Source organism: Carettochelys insculpta, chromosome 1 (assembly GCF_033958435.1).
Source record: "Carettochelys insculpta isolate YL-2023 chromosome 1, ASM3395843v1, whole genome shotgun sequence".
In the NCBI taxonomy this organism is placed as follows: domain Eukaryota; kingdom Metazoa; phylum Chordata; order Testudines; family Carettochelyidae; genus Carettochelys; species Carettochelys insculpta.
The window spans coordinates 211,775,539-211,797,432 of record NC_134137.1 but is presented as its reverse complement, the minus strand read 5'-3'; the positions used below and the strand labels follow the sequence as shown (position 1 = coordinate 211,797,432).

The 21,894-nt window shown below is 38.9% G+C and overlaps 1 protein-coding gene across 4 annotated transcripts in view; it reads left to right on the top strand.

Moving 5' to 3' along the window:
* Positions 1-20,578, top strand: part of PHLDB2 (pleckstrin homology like domain family B member 2) — a 125,383-nt gene extending 104,805 nt beyond the window's left edge. For 3 of the 4 annotated variants that reach the window (XM_074998749.1, XM_074998740.1, XM_074998732.1), the window contains 6 exons: positions 5,475-5,682; positions 9,419-9,509; positions 11,282-11,428; positions 14,277-14,496; positions 16,886-16,971; positions 18,681-20,578. In XM_074998749.1, coding sequence (XP_074854850.1) covers positions 5,475-5,682; positions 9,419-9,509; positions 11,282-11,428; positions 14,277-14,496; positions 16,886-16,971; positions 18,681-18,821 — 893 coding nt within the window. In that variant the 3' untranslated portion in view covers positions 18,822-20,578. Of the gene's footprint in view, positions 1-1,700; positions 1,737-5,474; positions 5,683-9,418; positions 9,510-11,281; positions 11,429-14,276; positions 14,497-16,885; positions 16,972-18,680 lie in introns of all 4 variants that reach the window. The other variant, XM_074998725.1, reaches the window with a different exon arrangement.
* The last annotated feature ends 1,316 nt before the right edge of the window (positions 20,579-21,894 follow it).

The following is a 21,894-nucleotide window of genomic DNA, read 5'->3' as shown; positions in this document are numbered from 1 at the left end:
TTCAGGATCAAAATCTGTGTAAAGTTTAAAGTTGTTGTAATGTAGTAGAAAGCCTTCCACAGGTTACCACTTTCTAAAAAAAGCTTTTGCAAATAAATTGAAAAAAAAGTTCTCCAACTTGAAGAGCCACTGCCAATGCATTAGTCTTATATTTCTGCTCTGTGCATCAGAACCAAACAAGTGGAGCACAAATAATAGGACTACGTTCACACAGCTGGGCTGATTTATATTTGAGGACAGAAAAGTAAAGCCCACAGTGATATGTTGGAATATTGCTCCATACAAAAATGGGTTTGTATGGCTTACGTGCAAACAAAATAAAACAAAACCCACAAAAAGAGATGTTAGTTTTAACATTCTAAAGCTATAAAAGAAATGAAGAAAGCTTTCTAAAAGATCAGTTTTAAAAAATACTTGACAGTGTTCCTTTTGAAAGCAGCTTAAGTTAATAGCTGTGACTTCACTATTATTCAGTGTTAGTAGACTTGTGGATTTATAGGAACTGTTGGGCTTGGTGTGTTTAATGAACTGGCTTTGTAGTTGCGTATGTATTTTTTGACTTAACCGCTCAGTTACTAAAATTATTTTTTTATTGTTGTTATTTTAAGAACCTTAATTTTGCTCTTTTATGTTATATCACCATCTTACATCTCAGGCTTTCTTGCAAGCCCCAGGAAAGCAATGGGAAAGGGGCAGACTATTGCATCGACATCTTACCGGGAGTGGGAACTTACTATTTTTAATAGCAGCCTCTGTGGTTGAGGCAGCTTAATTGCAAAAATGCCTGCAAACCACAGATGCTTTCTTTATAGTATATATTTCTTGCTTGACTTTTGATCCTGGACATCTCATGTCTTAAGGGTTTTTTGTATTTTGTTTGAAATAACTAAATAATAAACATGAAGCTCTCATTAGTCCCTTCTCAAAGGTTTAGTTTCATTTGTTATCATCCTGACTTCAACGTCAGGGGTCTGCCTTGAGTATATCAGATCACAAAAAGATTGTGGTTGGTAAGCAGCGAGGGGCTGTAATGCATGTAGGTTGTATTTTGGTGCAATGAAAAGCTGATGCTGAGTTGTGTTAGCAATGAAATTAAGTAAACTGCCTGCCTCTTAATGTACAACTGAAAAAGGGGAACATATTTTCTGTAGGTGAATACATGACTTACATGCTATAATTAGAAAGAGATATTGGTTGTCATTGAGTTATATTGGCATAGATTCAATTGGAGGAGCAGTTTTTAAAAATGATTATAATAGTGTAATTTTTCTGCACAGGAAATGACACTGCTTCTTTCAACATGTGTTCATAGCTGTAAATTATCCTTTTCCTGCATGCCATTTTGAAATAATACTGTAAATTTTCATGCCTGTCACAAGTCTTACATTCTGTGTGAAGAGGGTGGAAGATAATTACAGATGACAGAAAGCCTTCATACCAGAACAGTTTAAAATCCTTTCCTTTAATGATCAACAAGATTTAAATAGTTTACTGTACTGCATGTTTTATGTTCTGGATATAAAAAATAGGGTTTGGTCTTTTTCTAGTGAAATATGGGAAAGGTTTATTTTTTCAAGTAAAATTAAAGTTTTACAGCAATCTATATTAATAAACTTGGGCCCATTAGAATAATATTTCTCCTTCCAGTAATTTCTGTTTCCTTCTCTTTTCATAATGGACAATTGAAAACCCTTTGAAAGGATCAATTAGTCATTTCAAAGGTCCAAGTATTAAAGGTAATTTTATCAAATGTTAGAAATATATAGCAGCATTTCTCATAATTTATAACAAACTATGCATACAAATCTATTATAGAGGCCATGCTACATGGTGTTATCACAGCTGGTGTGTGTGTGTGTGTGAAGCATGTTTTGCTCCTCCCTCACCTAATTCAGGTGAATTTCCATTGGAATTTGGAATCTTCTTGAACAACAAGTACAATCCTGTTAGCATCTTGGCAATCAGCTTTATTTGTATATAGGAAGACATTCAGTAGCTGAGAGGAATAGAGAAATAATATATGTTGGAGATGTGTGCAGTGCATGCTTTCCTTAATGAAATAGCACCATTTTATGGTTTGGTGTGAGCTATGCACAATTCTGATACATTTTTGAGCAGTGTTCTTTTTTTATGACTCTGCAGTGGCAATATTTTACTCTTTAAAATAGAATGCTTCTAACTGTCATGCCTTACAAACTATCCCACAACCAAACTGACTCATGTACACATACAGAACCAGAGGAAGAAGACACATTACTAAAAGTTACCATGGAAAATGTTCCAGATTAGTATTTCTCAAGTCATTTACAATGGTGACTAATAAAAATGTATACAATATTATGGGGCAGAGTTCCTACACAATTTCTTATCTGGATTAATACATATGAATCAGCAAATTGTGTGACTGTCTTGATTCAAGAGAGATTTTCATACATTCCAACTGGTGGGCCATGGCCACACTCGCCCCTCCTTTGGGAAAGGCTATGGTAATGTGGCACTTCAAATATGCTAAAGAGGCATTACCATGAATATGCAGCACTTTATTAGCATAATGGCAGCTGCGCACACTTTGAAATTTCTGGTTTTCAAAAGCATGCCGCCCATGTAGCTGGGGGCTTTTCGAAACAACCTCCCTGATTTCAAAATCCCCTTCTTCCCAAAACCAGATGGGAAGAAGGGGCTTTTGAAATCAGGGGGGTCATTTCGAAAGGCCCCCGGTTACATGGGCTGCGTGCACTTTGAAATGGGCACTTTCGAAGCGCGCGCAGCTGCCATTATGCTAATGAGACGCTGCATATTCCTGGAAGTACCTCATTAGCATATTCCAAAGTGCCACATTACCACAGCCCTTCCGAAAGGGAGGACTAGTGTGGCCACGGCCGTGCTGTTCATTTCCTGCTCTACTGCATATTCTTATTTTATCATGGGTTATGCACAATGTAGTCTGAAGTTTTCAAGAATCAAAGCACAAGATGTTGTCTCAAATGGAAAGTAATCTATGACCCAATGTTGGCAATACAATACTATCATACAGGTATTAAGAGGGGTTTTATAGAAAATATTTATGCATCAAACTGGCATGCTCCTTTATACCTCCTTATGAATCAAATGCTCATCTATATGGCGTGACTCTGTGCATGGGGGGAGTGGGGAGGGCAGAGTGAATTCTCAAGCCTGCCAATATGTTGCACACTTAATTACTCTGTGTAGATCTTCCTCGCATGCATTAGAATGTTTTTAGTTTGTTAAATGTAGTAAAGAAGTATTATCTTAATGTGCACTAGGGTACTTTTAATTCATGCCAGCTGGGTCTACAAAGCCAGTTAGCGTGCATCATGTAGTTGCACTTTAGATATCACACCCCTGTAGAGTGCATTGCCACTTAATGTAGACAAGTCCCTGGATTGCATGAACATAATCTCTTGCATGCTTTATAAACGCTGCAGCTTTATTTTAAAAAGTTTTCAAAATCATTTGGTTAAAACCACAATAGACTAAATGGTCTGCATCCAAGAAGGTAAATGCTATAAGGTAATAATTACAATCCACCATTGTGATGTACATAATCATGATTTAATGTGACTTTTTTTTTTAAAAAAAAAGCATTACAAACAGTGTGTTTGCATGGGACAAGAACTAAGACTGCTATTTGCATGCTTACCATTTGTACATATATGATGGCTGTTCAAAGGAAGCAGAAACTACTTGTGGTTTTATAATGAATTTTAAACGACAACTGAAACACCCATGCACTCAGGAAATGAAGTATTTCATGAGGATCTTAGGTTACAAATATCTGGTTCATGGGATCTTAAGGAGGACTACAGGCTGAACCTATCTAATCTGGCACTCTCTCATCTGGTAACATCTATAATACAGTATGATTTTAGTTATCTGGAAGTTGACTTCTCATGGGTGTGGCCAAGTTTCCTGTGCTCCCATAAAGTTTGTTTACAGCCACCAGTCCTGGCTCTCAGTGTTCCATGCCACATTGCCTCTCAGTTTTCCGTGCTGTTGTTTAGTTGTAATTTACCCCTAAATGTCTTCTAAGAGTCCAGTAAGCAGCTGAAGTGTTGATAATGTGCTAGACAATAGTGACCTCCCATGGTCGAGCAAATTCTCTCTTCCGGCACAAGTCAGGTCCCAAGGGAATTTGACTAGAGAGGTTCAACTTGTAGTAAGTTTTAGGGAGATGCCTTAGTAACATGAATCAGGATTACTTAACAGACACACTCTTTATTTTCAGCATATAACGAGGCTTGGTTTGTAAATGTCATTACAGCAAAAATAAAATTTGATTTTAGGTGAGAGCTGCAGGTACTTGGCATCTCTGAAATTTAAAGCACTTCAATTAGGCAGTGATTTAGATAGCTAACTGTAATTATGCTCTTTCAGTATCAAAGTAACTATAGAGGGTTGCCAACTCTCCCTGATTGTCCTGGAATCTCCAGGAATTAAAGATTAAGCTATAATTAAAGTCAAGTCATGTGATGATACCTCCAAGAATACATTTAAACAAAACTGGGAGTCCTAAAGACTCCCATCCCACCTGCCCTGTGTTTCAGTCCAGGAGTGCCAGCTCAGGTCTCGGGCCTCTACCTGTCATTGGTGTCTGGTTGGGCATTCATGTTCCACTCCCTTCTGACTGGCAATTATAAGGCTTCACTGGTCCCTGCCAAAAATTGTGTCATGTCCCCAACAAATCAGTCTGCCTAATTGCCAGCCTCTGTGCATTACTTTCTCTCTGATGTATACAAACTGTGTATTGCCAACAGGTTCAAGTTACCACACAGTTCTTTCATAGCAAGCATGTATTCTTAAGGTAGAAAGCATTACAGAGATACCATAATACAAACAATAAACAAATCTACCCACTTACAGAATGAACCAGAAATTGCCCATCAATCCTCTAGGATCCTGGTAGGTCAAAGTCTTTACACCTTCAGGAAGTGTTGGAAATGTACTCTATCCTCTCCAACCAGTTTGCTGAATTAAAAAGACAGAAATAAGTTTAAACTCAGCTTTTAACACAAGAAACCCTTTGAGTGTTTAAAAAAACCCAGTGTGAATCAGCATATGTAAGCCACCCCAGAAGATGTAATTTTTCTGGAGTCGTCTACAGTCTCAGTAGTCTACCTTATCACAGAAACCATTAATAAATTTAATACAATGGTCCCCAAGGACACTTTTATGGGGTTGCAATATTTGTCACAGCAAATTTTTAGCCAACAAACTAATTTTACAAGCGTTGAAAGGATCAGTCACAATAAAACCAGTTTTAATAAATCTTCTGCAAGTTTATGATTATTCTATTAAATTATTTAGAACCACACTATTATAGTCACAGTAAAATTTTAGATTAAGATGATGTTCAAAATGCTTCTGCAACTATTTCTGAACACTGAATATTGAGTACTGATAATATTAAGTCTAAAAATTAGGTAAGCTTATTTTTCTTTTATTTGACTCTGTAGGGTATCATCATGAGCATATATGTGAAGAACAAAGGCAGAAATCTCCTGAATTCTACAGCAGAACTGCATCTGAATCTAATGTGTATTTGAATAGCTTCCATTATCCCGATCATAGCTACAAGGACTATGCATTTGACACATTAAGCTTAGACAGTTCGGATAGTATGGAGACCAGCATATCTGCATGCTCACCTGATAATATTTCCAGGTAAATGTTAATGTTTCATTTTGTTCTTAATGGAAACTGATATAAAAGAACAAATTGTAAACATTGGAAGTACGTATCCCTATATTACATCTCATTAAGGAGAGAAAGAGAAGCTAGAACTTGTTAAGAAAATCTGCACGAATTGGATAGAAATATTTTTCAGCTCTTGGATAGTGCTATTTGCAAATCAGTTTAACTAATTCACATCTCAAATATGAGTTTTGCAAATGGAAAATTGAAGTATGGAGAAGTTAAATAACTTGTTTAAGGTCACACAGAATCAGCGTCACAGTTAGGTTTTAAACTTACTGAGGAGTTGACTTTCTGCATGCTTTAGTGGATTTGGCACAATTGCTTCACTCCCTGGCTATGATTACACAAGCAAGTTTTACCAACAAAACCCCAGTTTGTCGACAAAATGTGTTTTGCCGACAGTTTGTAGACAAAATGCAGCACTTTTGCTGGCAGCACTCTGCCTCTCAGCTATGAGGTATAATGCTTCTATTGACAGATTCTGTGAACAAAAAAGCTGTGTGGATGCGCTGGGAGGTCTTCTCTCAACAGACATTGCATTCAGAACAATGGACAGCCTTGCCTGCCGTGCTTCCAGCTGCCTGTTTTGTCAAGAGAGCAGCTGGGTAATCTGGCTGCTCCATCAACAGAGCAGAGTACTCTTCTTTTGTGTGTGGCCACACTCTGGTGACAGAAGTTTTTTCAGGACATCTCTTCCAACAGTGACTTCTGTTGACAGAGTGCTATCGTGTAACCATAACCCGTGTCCAATATGTTGCTTCATTAGGGGCTTGGACTTCTGAAATTTTGGGATCTCTTGGCATGCTAGCTATCTAGTCTCCCCTCTCCAAATCAGAATTTAAAAAGAGTTCTTGGTATCCATTCTGTGCTTCTCTTATTTTAGGATCATATCAATTTAACCACTAGAGATTAAAGCAATATCTGTTATTATTTAAAAATAAAATTGCACAGCAGCTGGGGTCTGAAAACAGCAAGTTGACAACCCTTTCTTCTGAGTATCCCATTGTGGTGGAAGTACTTTGATTGCCACTGTTTTATTATTGCAGTGCTCTGAGAGTTTTTACTGATGTTGTGGAGCAGTGTGAGAAATAGCCCTTTGAATAGGCATTGTATTTACCAACTTAAATGTAATACAGAGCTTGGTTAGTTGCTGGAAGTAGATATTAAGGATCAAAATACATTACAGTGCTTTTATTTATAGCAGTGAACTGCAATATAGGAGACAGATGTATGTACCTAACAGAGGTTTGTATGTTCACAGATGGAAATGTTGCTCCAATGACTATAGAGCTTTCATTATGTGCTATGTGTGATTGACAAATATAATTTTAAGCTTTTCTTTCTAATGTATATTAATGAAGGGAAGCAATGTCTGCTCACAGATGAGCCAGACTGTGATGGCCGTACTTGGGCTAAGCAGCGCCTCAGTGACGCTTTCTGTACGCTACTTAGTAAGGAAATCTGAACCTGGCTTTTTGCTATGGTTAACTTACACTGAAATTCTCATTAATGGAGGCACCAAGTATGTATGTTATCCACACACCAGCTTACATACAGAAACTGAAGGCTGTGATTTTCAAAGATATCTAACAGACTTAGGCTCCTGTGGAATTTCAGATATTTGAGTGTCTAACTCCCTGAGGTTCTTTTTGAAATTTTAGCCTAATTTCTAAATATGTTATTTACACACTATGGATCAAATGATTTCTCACCAGATAAAGTTAATGTGGATAGATACTTGGGACATTTTGTTGATCCTTTATAGATTACAGATGTCTTTTTCACCTTCTATACAGATTACAGACCGTTAAACAAAATGAATTACAGGGTCTCGGGGGGGTATTTTAAACTTATTCTCAGCAATGTCCAGCTCTAGGTGAAAAGTCAATAATGTTATTTTCTAACACACATATATGTAAAAGAAATAATTTTGAGAGAGAGGCATTAATTTCTTTGAGTACCTGAAGTCCCCCAGTGCTCAAATTAATGAAGCATAAATTTTGAAAGGTTGTTCATTAGATTATGAAAATGAAGAATCCCATGAACCATTGGTAACTTATGTTTTCCTGTATAAGGTATCAGAAAAGAGAGACTACAGCCTTACAACCCTATCTGAACCTGGCAGGACCCAACTGCAAGTGTTGGATGTGAAAACAACCCGAGCTCAGCTCTGGAGGGTTGGGTCATCTCTGATTGTCTCCTTTTGCCCATGAGGTTGGAATGGCAGTAGATGCATACCCCACTCCTGCTGACTGTCACTTCACTGCACTCTGTATAAGCCACCCAGTGAATGTGCTGATGAGTTACAGTGCTTCTGTCTTGGCAGCATGCACAGCAAAACAGCAATTGACAGCTCTCCAAACTCAAGGGCCAAAAAGTGACTGGAAAAAATTGCAGGCATGGACCCTGGGGCATGGGTAGCCCCCATTAGGCTTGGCCCCAAGGTTTGGGGGAAGTGTCAAGTTTGGGGCAGGTCAGTTTTGATAACAACTCAGCTCTCTTAGGTCATGTTCAGGTTGGCTATGCTGGACTCATGTTCAGGTCTGGGTTGGGCTTTAAATATGTTCTAAGACCACCTCTAACAAGACTTTTATTTTTAAGAATCTTCAGAACTAACAGGGACAAAGCTGATTGCCTTGGATAGGGAATTGCTGTAGAACAGGGGCAAATGTGATCATTGTTACTCAGTCCAATGTGCAACACTGCATACTCATAGTGAGTTGAAAGTGTAGTAATCTGCTGCAGCAAAATCTGTTATCTTTTTGTTATTGGTCCAACGATTGGGTTGTCCCCATTATTTGCCAAGGTCTGGATTTCACATTGAGAGATCCTCCTGCAGTACCTGCAGTAGAAGCTATTTTTCTTCTCTAAATCCAGTTTTCAGGGTCACCAAGAAGGCTGATGGGTGAAATAGTCATCCTCTCACTATTTTGTTCACCATATGGGCCTAATTTCCAAAGCACCAATTTTGGTGTAGTCATTTTTGGTACCTCCTTCTCCTCTTAACACGCTCCTGGAGTGGTATCAGTAGACCCCCTCTGCTAAAATTTAATTCAGCCTGTCTCTTCTTTACAGCCTTTCTTAAACAATTTTACATAACTAGACATTGTTGCAACTCATGAACCTTTCCCCACTTTACACCAGTTACAGACAAACACAAACTAGACCTGCTCAGACTTGCTGCTTAAAATAGGTCCTTCAGCTTTTCTCTCCTATCTTCAGTACACAGAAGTGAGCCTTTCAGAATATGGAATTATATGTCCTGTCATTCAGTGCCACTTACTGATATTTTAGATGGTTACTGGTGTCAATGAAGGGGATTAGTAAATAAGTCCTATGGTTTGGTAAGTGACCTCTTAGATCCATGTGTTAAAGAGAGGGCAAACCACAAACCCTCGGGTCTACATTTTTGGATACTCTGAGACTATATGTATAGAGAGTATGTTATACTTAATACACAATTTGTACTTGGGACTAGCTGTACTTAATTGGACCAGAATTGTTATCAACTGTATTCTAAAATTATCCAAAGTTATTCTATAAAATTAATGCTTTGACAATGAGTTTCCCTCAGAACCAGTCAAAATAACAGAGGAGGCACGACAGAAAGTTAGTCATTGAGCTCAGTTAGACCCTGTCCAATCAGTCTTCAACTGTGCTCTTAGTAGGTTTGTTTTTGTTTGCTTGTTTGTTTGTTCTACAGTGCCAGCACGTCAAATGTTGCGAGAATAGAAGAGATGGAGCGACTTCTGAAACAAGCTCATGCTGAAAAGACACGACTGCTTGAATCTAGGGTAATCTAAACATTTCATTGGCAGAGGTTAATAACTGAAACTTTGTTCAGATATTGCAGTAGAACCCTGAGATATGAACGCTCAAGTTGTGCGTATCTCAGTTTTATGTGACTCAGGGTGGGGGGAGCTGGCACCTGGTTCCTGTCTCCTGTGAGCAGCAGGCAGCCCAGAGGAAGGCTCCACCTCCCTGCCACTCACAGGAGTGGAGAAACTGACCAGTGCTACAGTGCTGGTCAGTTTCCTGTCTCCTGTGAGCCACAGACAGCCCCAAGCCAGGTTCCATTTCCACCCCCACTCACAGGAGTGGAGAAACTGACCAGTGTTGCTGTGCTGGTCAGTATCCTTGCTCCCCTCCGAGTAACACAAAATTTGACTTACATGGGGTTGCGCAAAAACACAACCTCCATGTATGTTGGGGATCTACTGTACACATTTCATTTAGCCATTCTTAAATTGTAATTGTCTAAGAGACCCCTGAAGAATTCATTTTCTACTTCCCCCAACTTTGTCTCCCTGGAATCCATTTCTGACCCATTGTGCGCCAGTTATATTTCTGTGGCTGAGATGGATGGAAATCCTTTAAGCACTAATCAATATTGTTCCTTCACCTGCTAAAGGGGTGGCTAATGAGTAGTACATGCTTACCAATCCCATCTTTATGGGATTTCTTATACTCTACTAGCCTAGGAGACAAGGAGAATCCCTGGAAAGTGAAGTAAACTTTCTCAAAAGGAACAGCCTTAATCTACTAGTAATATTAAACCAGTGCCTATTGCTGGACTTGAGGTAATAACTTTAGATGGCTTAAAATAAAATCAGCCACTAGTTTCAAATTTTAAGTGACAAATGTGAAGAACAAAACTTGAAAACAAAACCTGCTTTGATATGAAACAAAATAATACTGCACTTTAGAATTGACATTGGTGATATTTGTTTACATTTACATTGGGCACAGAAGATTTAAAGTTGTATTTCAGTCTCCTAATATTAAATCAAGTTAAATCCCAGGCAGCACAATGTTTGATAAGTGGTAGCATTTCATTCCATTTCACATTGTAGCATCTAGGTTTTTCAGAATTCAGGCATATATTTGACCCTCTTTTGAGAAAATATTAACACTTCGACAACGAGTTGCCCTCATTGCCAAAATAACAGATGAGGCTGCAGTAAGTCAGTTCCTGATAAAGCTAGGGCTGGCTATACTGAGCACTAAATACCATGTTCAAGTGGTGGGACAACTGTTTACACCATGATTTGTAGGGGGTGGAAAGGTGAAATTGGAATGATTAGTGCTGCCACAGTCTTAGCACAATTACCATGACATAATGCAGATATGGATTTTATTTATTTTATTGGGAGAACTGTTCTGTAGCCAAATGGTGTGGTAGACTACAATGTTGCTTGTGGTTGCCAGTGCTCCAGGTAATAGTGTTCCCCTTAAAAACTTCACTTTTGCCTTAGATCATTCTTTACATAACAAGCCAATAAATCATTATTTGCCACACTCTAGGTTTAGATTTTCGGACATTATGAGGTTCCCAGACAAAGTCCCCTACTCCCATGCAGGTTTAGTAGGGAAAACAAGTTTGTTATAACCTTATTCATATGTGATTCTGATCTTCATTCCCCGTCCAGTTTGCATATGATCTTGGCTCCCTGGGAGTTACTGAGGGGCTTGCAGGAGCTCTGTGTGGGATCAGGTTACTTTTAATAGTTATCAAACATAGTTTTACGTAGCCTGTGGCTTAAACTTTGTGTACTGTCGTATATAGGAACGGGAAATGGAAGCCAAAAAACGAGCCCTGGAAGAAGAAAAGCGTCGCAGAGAGCAACTAGAGAAAAGATTACAAGAAGAAACTAGCCAGCGGCAAAAATTAATTGAAAAGGAAGTCAAAATACGTGAGAAACAAAGAGCACAGGTGTGTTGAGTATCTGCCATGTACACACTGAAACAGTTATATGGTAAACTTCCCACAATGATAAAGGGAAGGAAAAGAGTTTCTGTAGGTGGCTGGCTGCTTGAAAACCTGTTGAACTGATTATTTTAAAACAGCTAAGATTTTGTCAGTGGTCTCTCAGGGGACTGGAGAGATATCTTTTTAGTTATTTAAATCTAAATCAACAAATATTCACATAGGTATCACTTTTCGTTTACACTGGCATTGTACATACAGGTTACAGCGACATGAGAGGCTTTTCCCAGCAAAACTGGGCCTTTTTCAGGAAAAATCACAGAGAGCCCACATGCAAAATATGCTTTGTTGACAGTCTGTTTACAAAACCTGGCACATCTGCCGACATTTTTATACCTTTCCCCAGTCAGGTATAACACCTGTCTTGACAACTGTCTGTCAACAAAACACCTGTGTAGACGCTCCGGAGCCCTTCCAGTTTGCAGAGCTTCCGGTCAGTCATTCTGTTCAGAGAAGGCTGGGCTGTCCGACCACTCTCTGTCCACAGAGCGGATTGCTCTTTTGATCCACTTTTATGTGTAGACACGACAGGAGTTTTGCAGGGAAATCACTTCCAAAAGTGACTTCTGCCAACAGATGCTTCTTGTGCATGTGTGGCATACTGTATTAATCCTATAAGGCTCATCACTGAATCCAGTCAAGGCAGAATTGTGCAGTCTGTATCACAACTACGTTGCATAATGAACATTTCTGAGAGTATTAATTTTGTGACAGTACACAATAACCTTTTTATATGTAGCAGACATTGGATTGTGAGTTTTCCTCTTCCAAATATTTTCTTGAAAAGAACAGAAGATTTTATTTCCCCCCAATTTTTTTTAAATAAGTGGAGATAGATATCTCCTAGAACTGGAAGGGACCTTGGGAGGTCATCTAGTCCAGTCCCCTGCCCTCTTGGCAGGACCAAGCACCATCCCTGACATCTATTTGCCCCAATCCCTAAATGGCCTCCTCAAGGATTGAATTCACAACCCTGGGTTTAGCAGGCCAATGCTCAAACCAATGTTCTATACACAGCCTCTTCAATGGAATGATGAACATTTACTTTGCCAACATTATATGAGAGACGCAGTAATTCATAACCGTATACTTAATTGCAAGTTTTTCTGTCACTTACCCACAGAGAGACAATTTCAGGATTGTGGGTTTTTCACTTCAGTGCTTCCTGACATGCTTTACTTTTCACTTCAGTGCTAGTACCTCAAACACTAAAAACAGGTAGGAGGACTATGTTCTGCAGAAGTCAAAGCTACCTATAGCTTGTTCAGTACAATGAAGTACAATTTCAGAGGGCACCAAATGTACACAATATAAAAAGACCAGCCCTGTATGTAGAAGCAGCTCAGATTGCAGTGATAGTAATACCTATAAACAATTAATCTGTGTCACATAATGCTAGCAGATATTCTCAGCTGAGAAAGTTCATATTTGTTTTACTCCAGGTTGTTCCTCCATCTCACTCTGTCACATCCCACTATCAGCAAGACACTGTTCAACTGTCGTAATAGTTCAGATGAAAAGCCTATGACTGAGTATAGTCAGCACTCCATACTACTTTCATGTCTTCTCCATGTTTCTAGGGTAGAGCTGAACTGTTTCTGCATTACGTTGCAAACAGCTAGACTATAGATGAGTAATCACGCATAATTTGATATAAAATTAAGTATTTCAGTTGCTGTAACATGGTAAAACTGACTATGGATTTGACTCAGTTTATTCTCATCCTTTGGCTTTATTCTGGCTTTATGCTGATACAACTTGCATCTTCCTAGTCTTGTACGCTCAGAACCTGAGTCCTGAATGAGGGAGTTTGCCAGAGGTTAATGTGCTCCACTGGGTCCTGCTCCCCAGCTGACAGTCCTGGCCCTCTGGCTGGGACTTTTCAGCTTCAGCTTGTCACCACTTCCAGCTCCCTTGTGCTCTGGTCCCAGTCCTCTATAGCTGCTGGGGGGGGGCGCTGGTGCTCCAGCCCTGGCTCTGCGCTGTGCCCGAGTGCTTCAGCCCTGCCAGGGGATGCTGGATCCAAGAACTCCAGCCCAAGCTCTGCGTGACTGCCTGGGGATGCCAGCACCCCAGCTCCACATGGCTACTCAGGGGACGCTGGCTCCAGGCTCAGCCCCATGCAGCTATCAAGAGGAAGTTGCGTCTAGCTCTGACCCCACTGTCCTCTGCAAGGCTGCCAGAGCACACTGGTTATAGCCCCAGCCTTACTGCCCCCAAGGGGTTGCCACGATGTCAGCTCTGGTTGTTCTCCTTTCCCAGCTTTCTGGTCCTGCCAGATCAGGGTCGTTGTTGGAGCAGAGTGTGCTGGTTTTAGGAGGTACAACCTGTAATGCAAATCACTGGAAAAACATTAACAAGTTCGCTATATATCACTCCAATTCATAGATATGGAAACGGGCACAAAACAGTTCAGTGTCTTGTCCAAGATCACACAGTCAAAGTTCTTTTCCCAGAGCTGTCACAGATATTCTGCCACACACTTCTGTTCCTTAACACCCCACTGCCACAAAAAAAACAAAAAAACTCCTATTTAAAAGATGATTTTGAGAAACTTATATTCACTGCTAAAAAGCCTCAACTTTTCTATGGCAGTATTCAACAATTGACATAGGTACATATTGCAAAAACGTGTCTGTTCTTTTAAAAGAATCCAAGACTGAAGACACAAATTTAATCTTTGCTATCTTCATAGTTTGAACATGGGCACTGTTCATACTTTTGAGGTGCTTATTGCAAAGAGAAGGAAAAAAGATGAAAGATTTAATGGAATATCCTTTTTGCTTTGTGTTAGGCCCGCCCTTTGACTCGCTACTTGCCAATCAGAAAGGAAGATTTTGATCTACGAGCTCACATTGAAACAGCTGGTCACAACATAGAGACCTGTTACCACATCTCACTCACTGAGAAGACCTGTCGAGGCTTCCTGATTAAGATGGGAGGGAAAATTAAAACATGGAAAAAGAGGTGGTTTGTTTTTGACAGAAGCAAGAGAACATTTTCGTATTATGCAGGTAAGTTGTGTTCCTTCATCCAGGATTGAATTCTTCTGTGGAACCCATCCCAGCTTTTTTCATGTAGGTCCTATTGTTAAGTGCCATTTACACCATTTTCTTATTAATTTGTTATTAACTGTTAATGCTCTTATGGAGCATTTCAAATCCGCTATTGGAAAGGGGCTCCATTAGGCTGGGTATTTTATTTACATACTCACACATATCCCTCCCACCCATGCCTACCTCTATAGTTCTCCTTCCTCCTGTTCTGTTTGCAATCTGAGATGAGACACAGGCTGCATCTACCATGTAAGATAAAATCGATTTTATTAAAATTGATTACATAATGCTGAGTTTTATCCATTCGATTTTGAGCATCTTCACTTTCCCACATACTGCCCACAAAATCGACCTTCACCATGCACAAGCTGCCGGGCACCTTGCACAGCATGTCCTTCTACTGGTTCAGGGTCAAGCCACATGATGAGGCTGCGCACAGGAGTGTTCCAGACTGCGTGGTGCCTCCGGAGGGAGGGGATGTGGGGGTCAGGACAACATGTAAATGTCTGAGAAGAAGTTTCTCATCTTACAAGACAAGTATGACCCGCACCCACAGCCTAGCTGACCCATGGTATGGGGAACCAGCAGCTGGCACCAGGCATCACAGAAAAAAAGGCAGCCAGCAGGGGTATACACAGAACCACAGACCCCACAGCCGTGCTATTAGCAAAGAAAAAGAAAGAAGATTTTTCAGCTTCTCATGAACCTACATCCACCAGCTTCCAGATGCCGAATTGTAACAGTCTTCCTGTTGGCTAATTCCTCCATACCTGAGAGAAGTGGAGATGTGAGAGGCCAGAGTCGAGAACTGGGGAGCATTGTGGGGCACATACAGGGCAGCTGTGGAGGCTAATGTATTTGATTTAAAGACATGATGCTTCCTCACTACCCTTCATTCACAATTTTAAATTTAAACTGAACGCTACACCCGTCAGGTTACTACGCTTTTAGGATTTCGATATTATGTCGATTTTCATGCTCCATAAATCGAGCTAATGGAATTTACAGTGAGGACAGGCACTTGCAAAAACCAGGCTGACTTAAAATCGATTTTATCTTGTAATATAGACACATTCACAAATGAGTGAAAGATTGTCACAGCTAATCTCCCACCCTGATACTCTGTAGGTAAAAGGGGCCAGCTAGCCTCCTGAAGCAGCCAAACCTTGTCTCTGAATGTTCCACAGACAGAAGATTCTTCCTGATTCCAATTTCTATGGAATCAGTCAGTAGCTGCCACCACCCAAGTGCACAAGCCCCCTTTCCAGAAAAAAAAAATCACTTGGGAATCTCTTTTCTGATGGTGCCTCAAGCTTCTTTCCCCCAGGAGTGAATAAACAAAGACAACAATGGCCTCTGATAGTGAATTGGCTGAGCTAAGCTGGTAGGCTTGAAAACTCTCTCTCCCCAACTGTATCCCCCACATGTGAATTACAGCAGAGCGTTTAACAAGAGAAAGGTACTATATTAAACAAAAGACATATTTGCAAGCATATTTAATGGACTGGTGTTAGAATCCACTAACAACCAAGGTATATCACAGAGATTGTAATTCCTAAGTGAAGAGACTTAGTTACAGTGTTTGAAAAGCATAATAAATTCAACTTATTTTAAAAAGCAGATTAATTACTTGCCTTTGTAACCCATTTTTATTAACTTAATATCTCATATTTTGACATTGTTTCTTGTGACTATGATCACCATCATTTTATGACAGATGCACCCTGGATGCTTGGTTTTACATGTTGTATACCTAAAGATACTTAAAACAAAGAGCAACCAGCTTCTGTCATTCTGAGGCTAAGGAAATCTAATAAATAAACTTCAGAAATAAATTTCAAAAACAACATCTAGATTACTACTATCTTTGAACCTAAAAATCACAGGCTTGAAATTGCTTTATGATGTTACTATAGAGCAGTCGTGTTGCACTTTAAAGACTAACAAAATAATTTATTAGGTGATGAGCTTTCGTGGGACAGACCCACTTCTTCAGATGTATATCCTTACCAGAGCAGACTGAATATATAAAGCACAGAGGCCCAAAAATTGTTATCAAGGTTGACAAATCAGAATTGACTCTGTTCTGGTAAGGCTATAGGTTGTACATTTTGTTGTATCATTTTAGCAACAACGTTCTACTAAACATTGTATTTAACTTTGTGTGCAATTATATCTACTGGAAGCATGTTATGCAACTGAAAAGATGGGCTGAAGATTCCATTAAGTATTTTACAAACGAAAGTGCTAGTATGCAATCTTTGATAATACTGAGTGAACATGCAAATTCAACCATGGTATATTGTGTGTTTCAGTGTTCAAAACACAGTTTCTCTCTTATTTGCAGACAAGCATGAAACTAAACTAAAAGGAGTAATATATTTCCAAGCCATTGAAGAAGTCTATTACGATCATCTAAAAAATGCAAATAAGGTAAACATTATTTTTGTTATTTTTATTAATTATCCTATATCATCACCCAAAATGTGGTAGATGTTGTACAGGCAGATAAAATTTGTGTCCCAGAGCTTTAAAAATAATCACAAAACATGGAAAAGCACAGATTGTATGGATAAAGTAGGCAGGGAGATAACTGCCATACACAATTTTGCATGCAGTGTTGTTGTAGTTCTGTCAGTCCCACAATAAGAGATACCAGGTGGGTGAGATTATTTTTAATTGGACCAATTTATGTCATTAAGATGGACAAGCTTCCAAGCTTATACAGATGTCATGGTCTTCAGGTCTAGAAAACATGCATTGAGTGTCATAGTTAAATACAAGGTGGAACAGAATATTTATTTAAGAGCTGCATAAATTTGAAAGCTTGTTTCCTTCACCAGCAGAATTGGGTCCAATAACTGGAGGTACTTCACGCACCTTGTCTCTTACATACATGCTTTTGTTAGTTCTATACATAAAACAAAGTATGATTGGACAAGGGGCCAGGAACATACAAGTTTTAATCCTTGCTGTGCCTTTAAATCCCTTCGTGACTTTGGGCAAAAATTAGTCTCCCAGTTTACATTCCCTGACTAGAGCATGAGGATACTAATATACTTCAACCAACCACACAAAAGATTGATAGTGTTTATTACTTTAAAAAAATTATATATATGCTTTTTCCATTCTAAGTATTAGGGTCAGCAGTCAGCTACCTCTGCTCCAATAGTCCCAGTCCAAGAGACTTTTTAGATTTTTCCAGACAATGCCACTGGGTAGTCAGATCTTATCCTTCAGATAAATATTAGAAAATTATCAGAGATTGAAGACAAAAAGATAGAACAATTAGATTTGCCCTCTTTTAATGGAGTTTCCATTATATAAAGAAAACAGCAGTTAGCTACAGAGCCTACTCCCAGACTTAGAGATTTACTTCTGTGCACAGGGAAAATGCAAGTTTCTGCAGTAAATCCCTATCCTATACCACCACCCATATTTGGAAGAAAGAGAGATGGCAGTGGAGTATCTAGTAGCAGTACCTCTTGGGGAGGACTTGGCAGCTGAGACACAAATACAAGGAACCTTCTGTTTCAGCCACTAAGCCCATATGCTGAAAATACATTTGATTGCACATATACAGAGATTCTCTGGGGATGAGAAATCCTGGCTGCAGTGAAGTCAATGGTTATTAGAGCTGCAGCTACAGGTGGTCTAAATCAGGGGATATAGTTGTATTTCTTACTCAAGATAGGAGTTAGTTTGATTTTGAACCTGCAAGGGCATCTCTCTGACTAACCTGTGCAATTGGGAAGGACTGTGAACTGTTTCAATTAATCTTCGAGATGTGGAATTTAAGAATGAAAATTTGCTTGTGATCACTTCTGCAGCCAGGTGAACAAGGGGCAGATAATTGTGGTTTAAAGATGATGCAACTGCATGGTCCCACGTATTGCCCCTCAGTTTAGGAATAAGTCATACAGTCTTTCTGCACTGGACCTGAATACTGAGAAATACCACTATTTCCTGCCAGAAATATGAGGATGGGGTTAAGGAAATCCTGTTCTATTCAGTGTGAAATGTGAAGTTAGCCGTAGCTTAACTAGCTCTTTCCTTAAGTCTCACAGTACAGGATTTTAGTCGCTGTCAGTAAACTGGTCTTATTTCATACAACTGATTGTGTTACTTCTTCTTTATTTTAGAGTCCTAACCCATTACTCACTTTCAGCGTTAAAACTCATGACCGAATATATTACATGGTTGCTCCAACACCAGAAGCCATGAGGATATGGATGGATGTCATAGTTACAGGAGCAGAAGGCTACACCCACTTCATGTTATAATAAAATGGTGCAAATGTTCATTCACAAGGCATATTGCAATAACCTTATACATGAATTTAGCCATATGCAAGTGAATTTGAAAAGCCATATGCAATATTGATTAACTTTCATGAGTACCCTCCTTATGATGTACACACAAACTCTCAGAGGATTTCATACACACAAGTGAAAGTAAGACTATTTCTTCTAGTGAATCATTATAGTAGCAAAAAAACAAACAAAACTAAAGCTATTAAAAATGTTATAGTGTTCCAACAGGTAATCATGTCAACTTACGTATGGTATATTGGGTCAGTAGTACTTTTTTTTTTAACCAATTTTATACAGAAGATACAAATACAAACTAAACCGTTCACAGAATTGTTTGGGTGTGCTCATAGGTATGCAAACATTTTAGTAATGAACAGAAAGGTGTAATAGTATATATTTTTACTATGCAGTATTTGACATTTATAAGTAATTTAGCTGGCTTTTTAAAATTTGTACTTAAATATATTTTATAATAAAATCAAAAACCCAAACACACCAGCCTACAATACATGTAATTATTGCCTTAATAGTTAAAAGTATTTCTACAGAGCCAAAGATTTACCTGATTCTTGTATAAGAATAATCTCAAATTGTAAGCTGTGCTTTAGCTTTGTGTAATGAAACAATGCCAAAATTCTTTCTAAATTTAAATATAATTCAGTTGCTACAATATTCTGCTCATTGCCGGTTGCACAAACCGTACATATAAAATCATTTATGTAAAGTAAAACAAAGTACTCTCTCAAATATGGACTCTCTCACAGTTTAAACATGTAGACAAAGTTGAGACTTAACTTTGCCATCAGTTTTCTGCATATTCTCTGTCTGGTGGCAGTAGCAATTTCTCAACAGATATCCTAGTCTAAAGCTAACACATTGTGTTGAACACCCTACTGAAATCAATAGGTGAAAGCTTTGTCCAGTGGAAGTCAGAATAAAATCTCCCACTGACCTCAGCAAGTGAAGCTGTTCAAAGTATACAATGGCATAGAATTAGGCAGAATAGGGTAAAGCAGGAAGAAAGGCAATTTGTGAGAGCCCATACTAAAACAGTAATATAAATAAACTTTAAAGTAACAAGCATGGCAAAGACCTATTTTTAATGCATGCGCCTTATAAATGTTCTCTCACTTAAAAACTAATTTATATTCCTTGACTATTATATAAAAATAAATTACTACCTGGATTTCAGGGAAGTCTTCATACAGTTCCTTTAGTATTCTGGATTTAAGTGCCATATTGTTAATATAATTGAAGAAACCATATTAAAAGCAATGAAGCAAAAGCAAACAAATTAAAATATGAATGAATAAGTTATGCTTGCAGAAAATGTTGCATTTTCAAAATCCTGTATCCAGCATGAAAGGATATGTAACTCTTTTTTTATGGTATGCACAGGCAACATGGATGCTCTAGAATTATTTTATTAGTTTTAACGTGCAGATTTGATATAAAGAATCAGGAAAGATTAAACTTGTCACAAGGGATAACTTTTAATTTTTGTGCAGATTACAGCTACAAGAAACTTGTAATCTAATTTAAAAACATAAAAATACCAGAAATAGATGCTTTGAATTATGTATTTTTCCTGTGATCCTACTTTTATTTTACTGTGATTTTACTTTTGTGTGTGATTATACAGGTTTTCTAATAACAATTTTTGTATCTTGCATGATGCAATCAAGACTTCAAAATAAATGGTTTTTAAAAATGCTTGTTTATTTTTAAATATTGGACTGATTTTTCATTATGAAACACTCTTGCTTTTCTTACACTGTAAGCATTTGCATTTCATAGATTTAATAGTGTTGACAAATGCAAAAAGTAGTTACATAAAAGAACTGGGAAAAATAAATTTAATTATAGGTGAGTGCTGTATTGAAAAGCTATCTTTTGAAGCATACTCTTCCCCCTACATTGCATGTAAAAAAGTAACAGAGAGATAGCCATGTTAGCCTATATACGATCAAAACAAAAAAGAAGTCCAGTAGCACTTTAAAGACTACCAAAAGAAATTTATTAGGTGGTGAGCTTTTGTGGGATAGACCCACTTCTTCAGACCATAGCCAGACCAGAACAGACTCAATATTTAAGGCATAGAGAACCAAAAACAGTAAGCAAGGTTGACAAATTTGGATTTGGATACTGAATCTGTTCTGGTATGGCTATGGTCTGAAGAAGTAGGTCTATCCCACGAAAACTCACCACCTAATAAATTCTTTTGGTAGTCTTTAAAGTGTTACTGGACTACTTTTTTTGTTTTGATCCCACACTGCATGGTGTGTATACCTTTGACTAACCTTTCTTCTTTTTTCCATTAACCATAGTGAATTGCCAGCCTTTCATTTTTATTTATCCACAGAACAGACCAGAACCAGTGCGAGTTCACTTTTTTTTTTCTATGGCTTCATCTTGACCTGAAGGCAGAAGATGTTAGTTCAGTCTTTATGGACCATGCAATCCTCTATTCAACAGCTGAGGTTCCAAATAAGAGTACAAATATTCCAGGGGATGGAGGGGAGATGTGTACTGTAGACACCTTAAAGATGGCCTAAGCCTACTGACTTTTATATAAATCTCAAAAGGGAGCCCTGGCTGCTAAAAGTCTGGCTCGCTGTCCACAGCTGTGTGGAGCTGGCACTCAGAGCAGCACCTAGTGGCACAGCTCAGAGCACTCCTACCTATCCTTCCACCTAGGTCTTACGAGCTAGAGAAGTGGTGGGCAATAATTTTGCAGGTGAAACGCTCCCAAGAATTTTGGTACACTGCACTTCTATATTAATGGAAGAGGTGTGAGGCCTCGGGAGTTTGAGTGCAGGCTGAAGCTCTGGGCAGCGAGTGGAGTGTAGGAGGGAGTTTATAGGCAGGAGGGGCTCTGACCTGAATAGAGGGTCTGTGCAAGAATTTGGATGCTGGAGGGAGATCTGAGCTGGGACAGGCGATTGGGGTGCTGAAGGGATTGCAAGGCGCAAGCTCTGGCTCTGGCCGGGAGGTGCTCACCATTCGCGCACTCAAGCCGGCAGGTTGCTTGCACGCTGCTCAA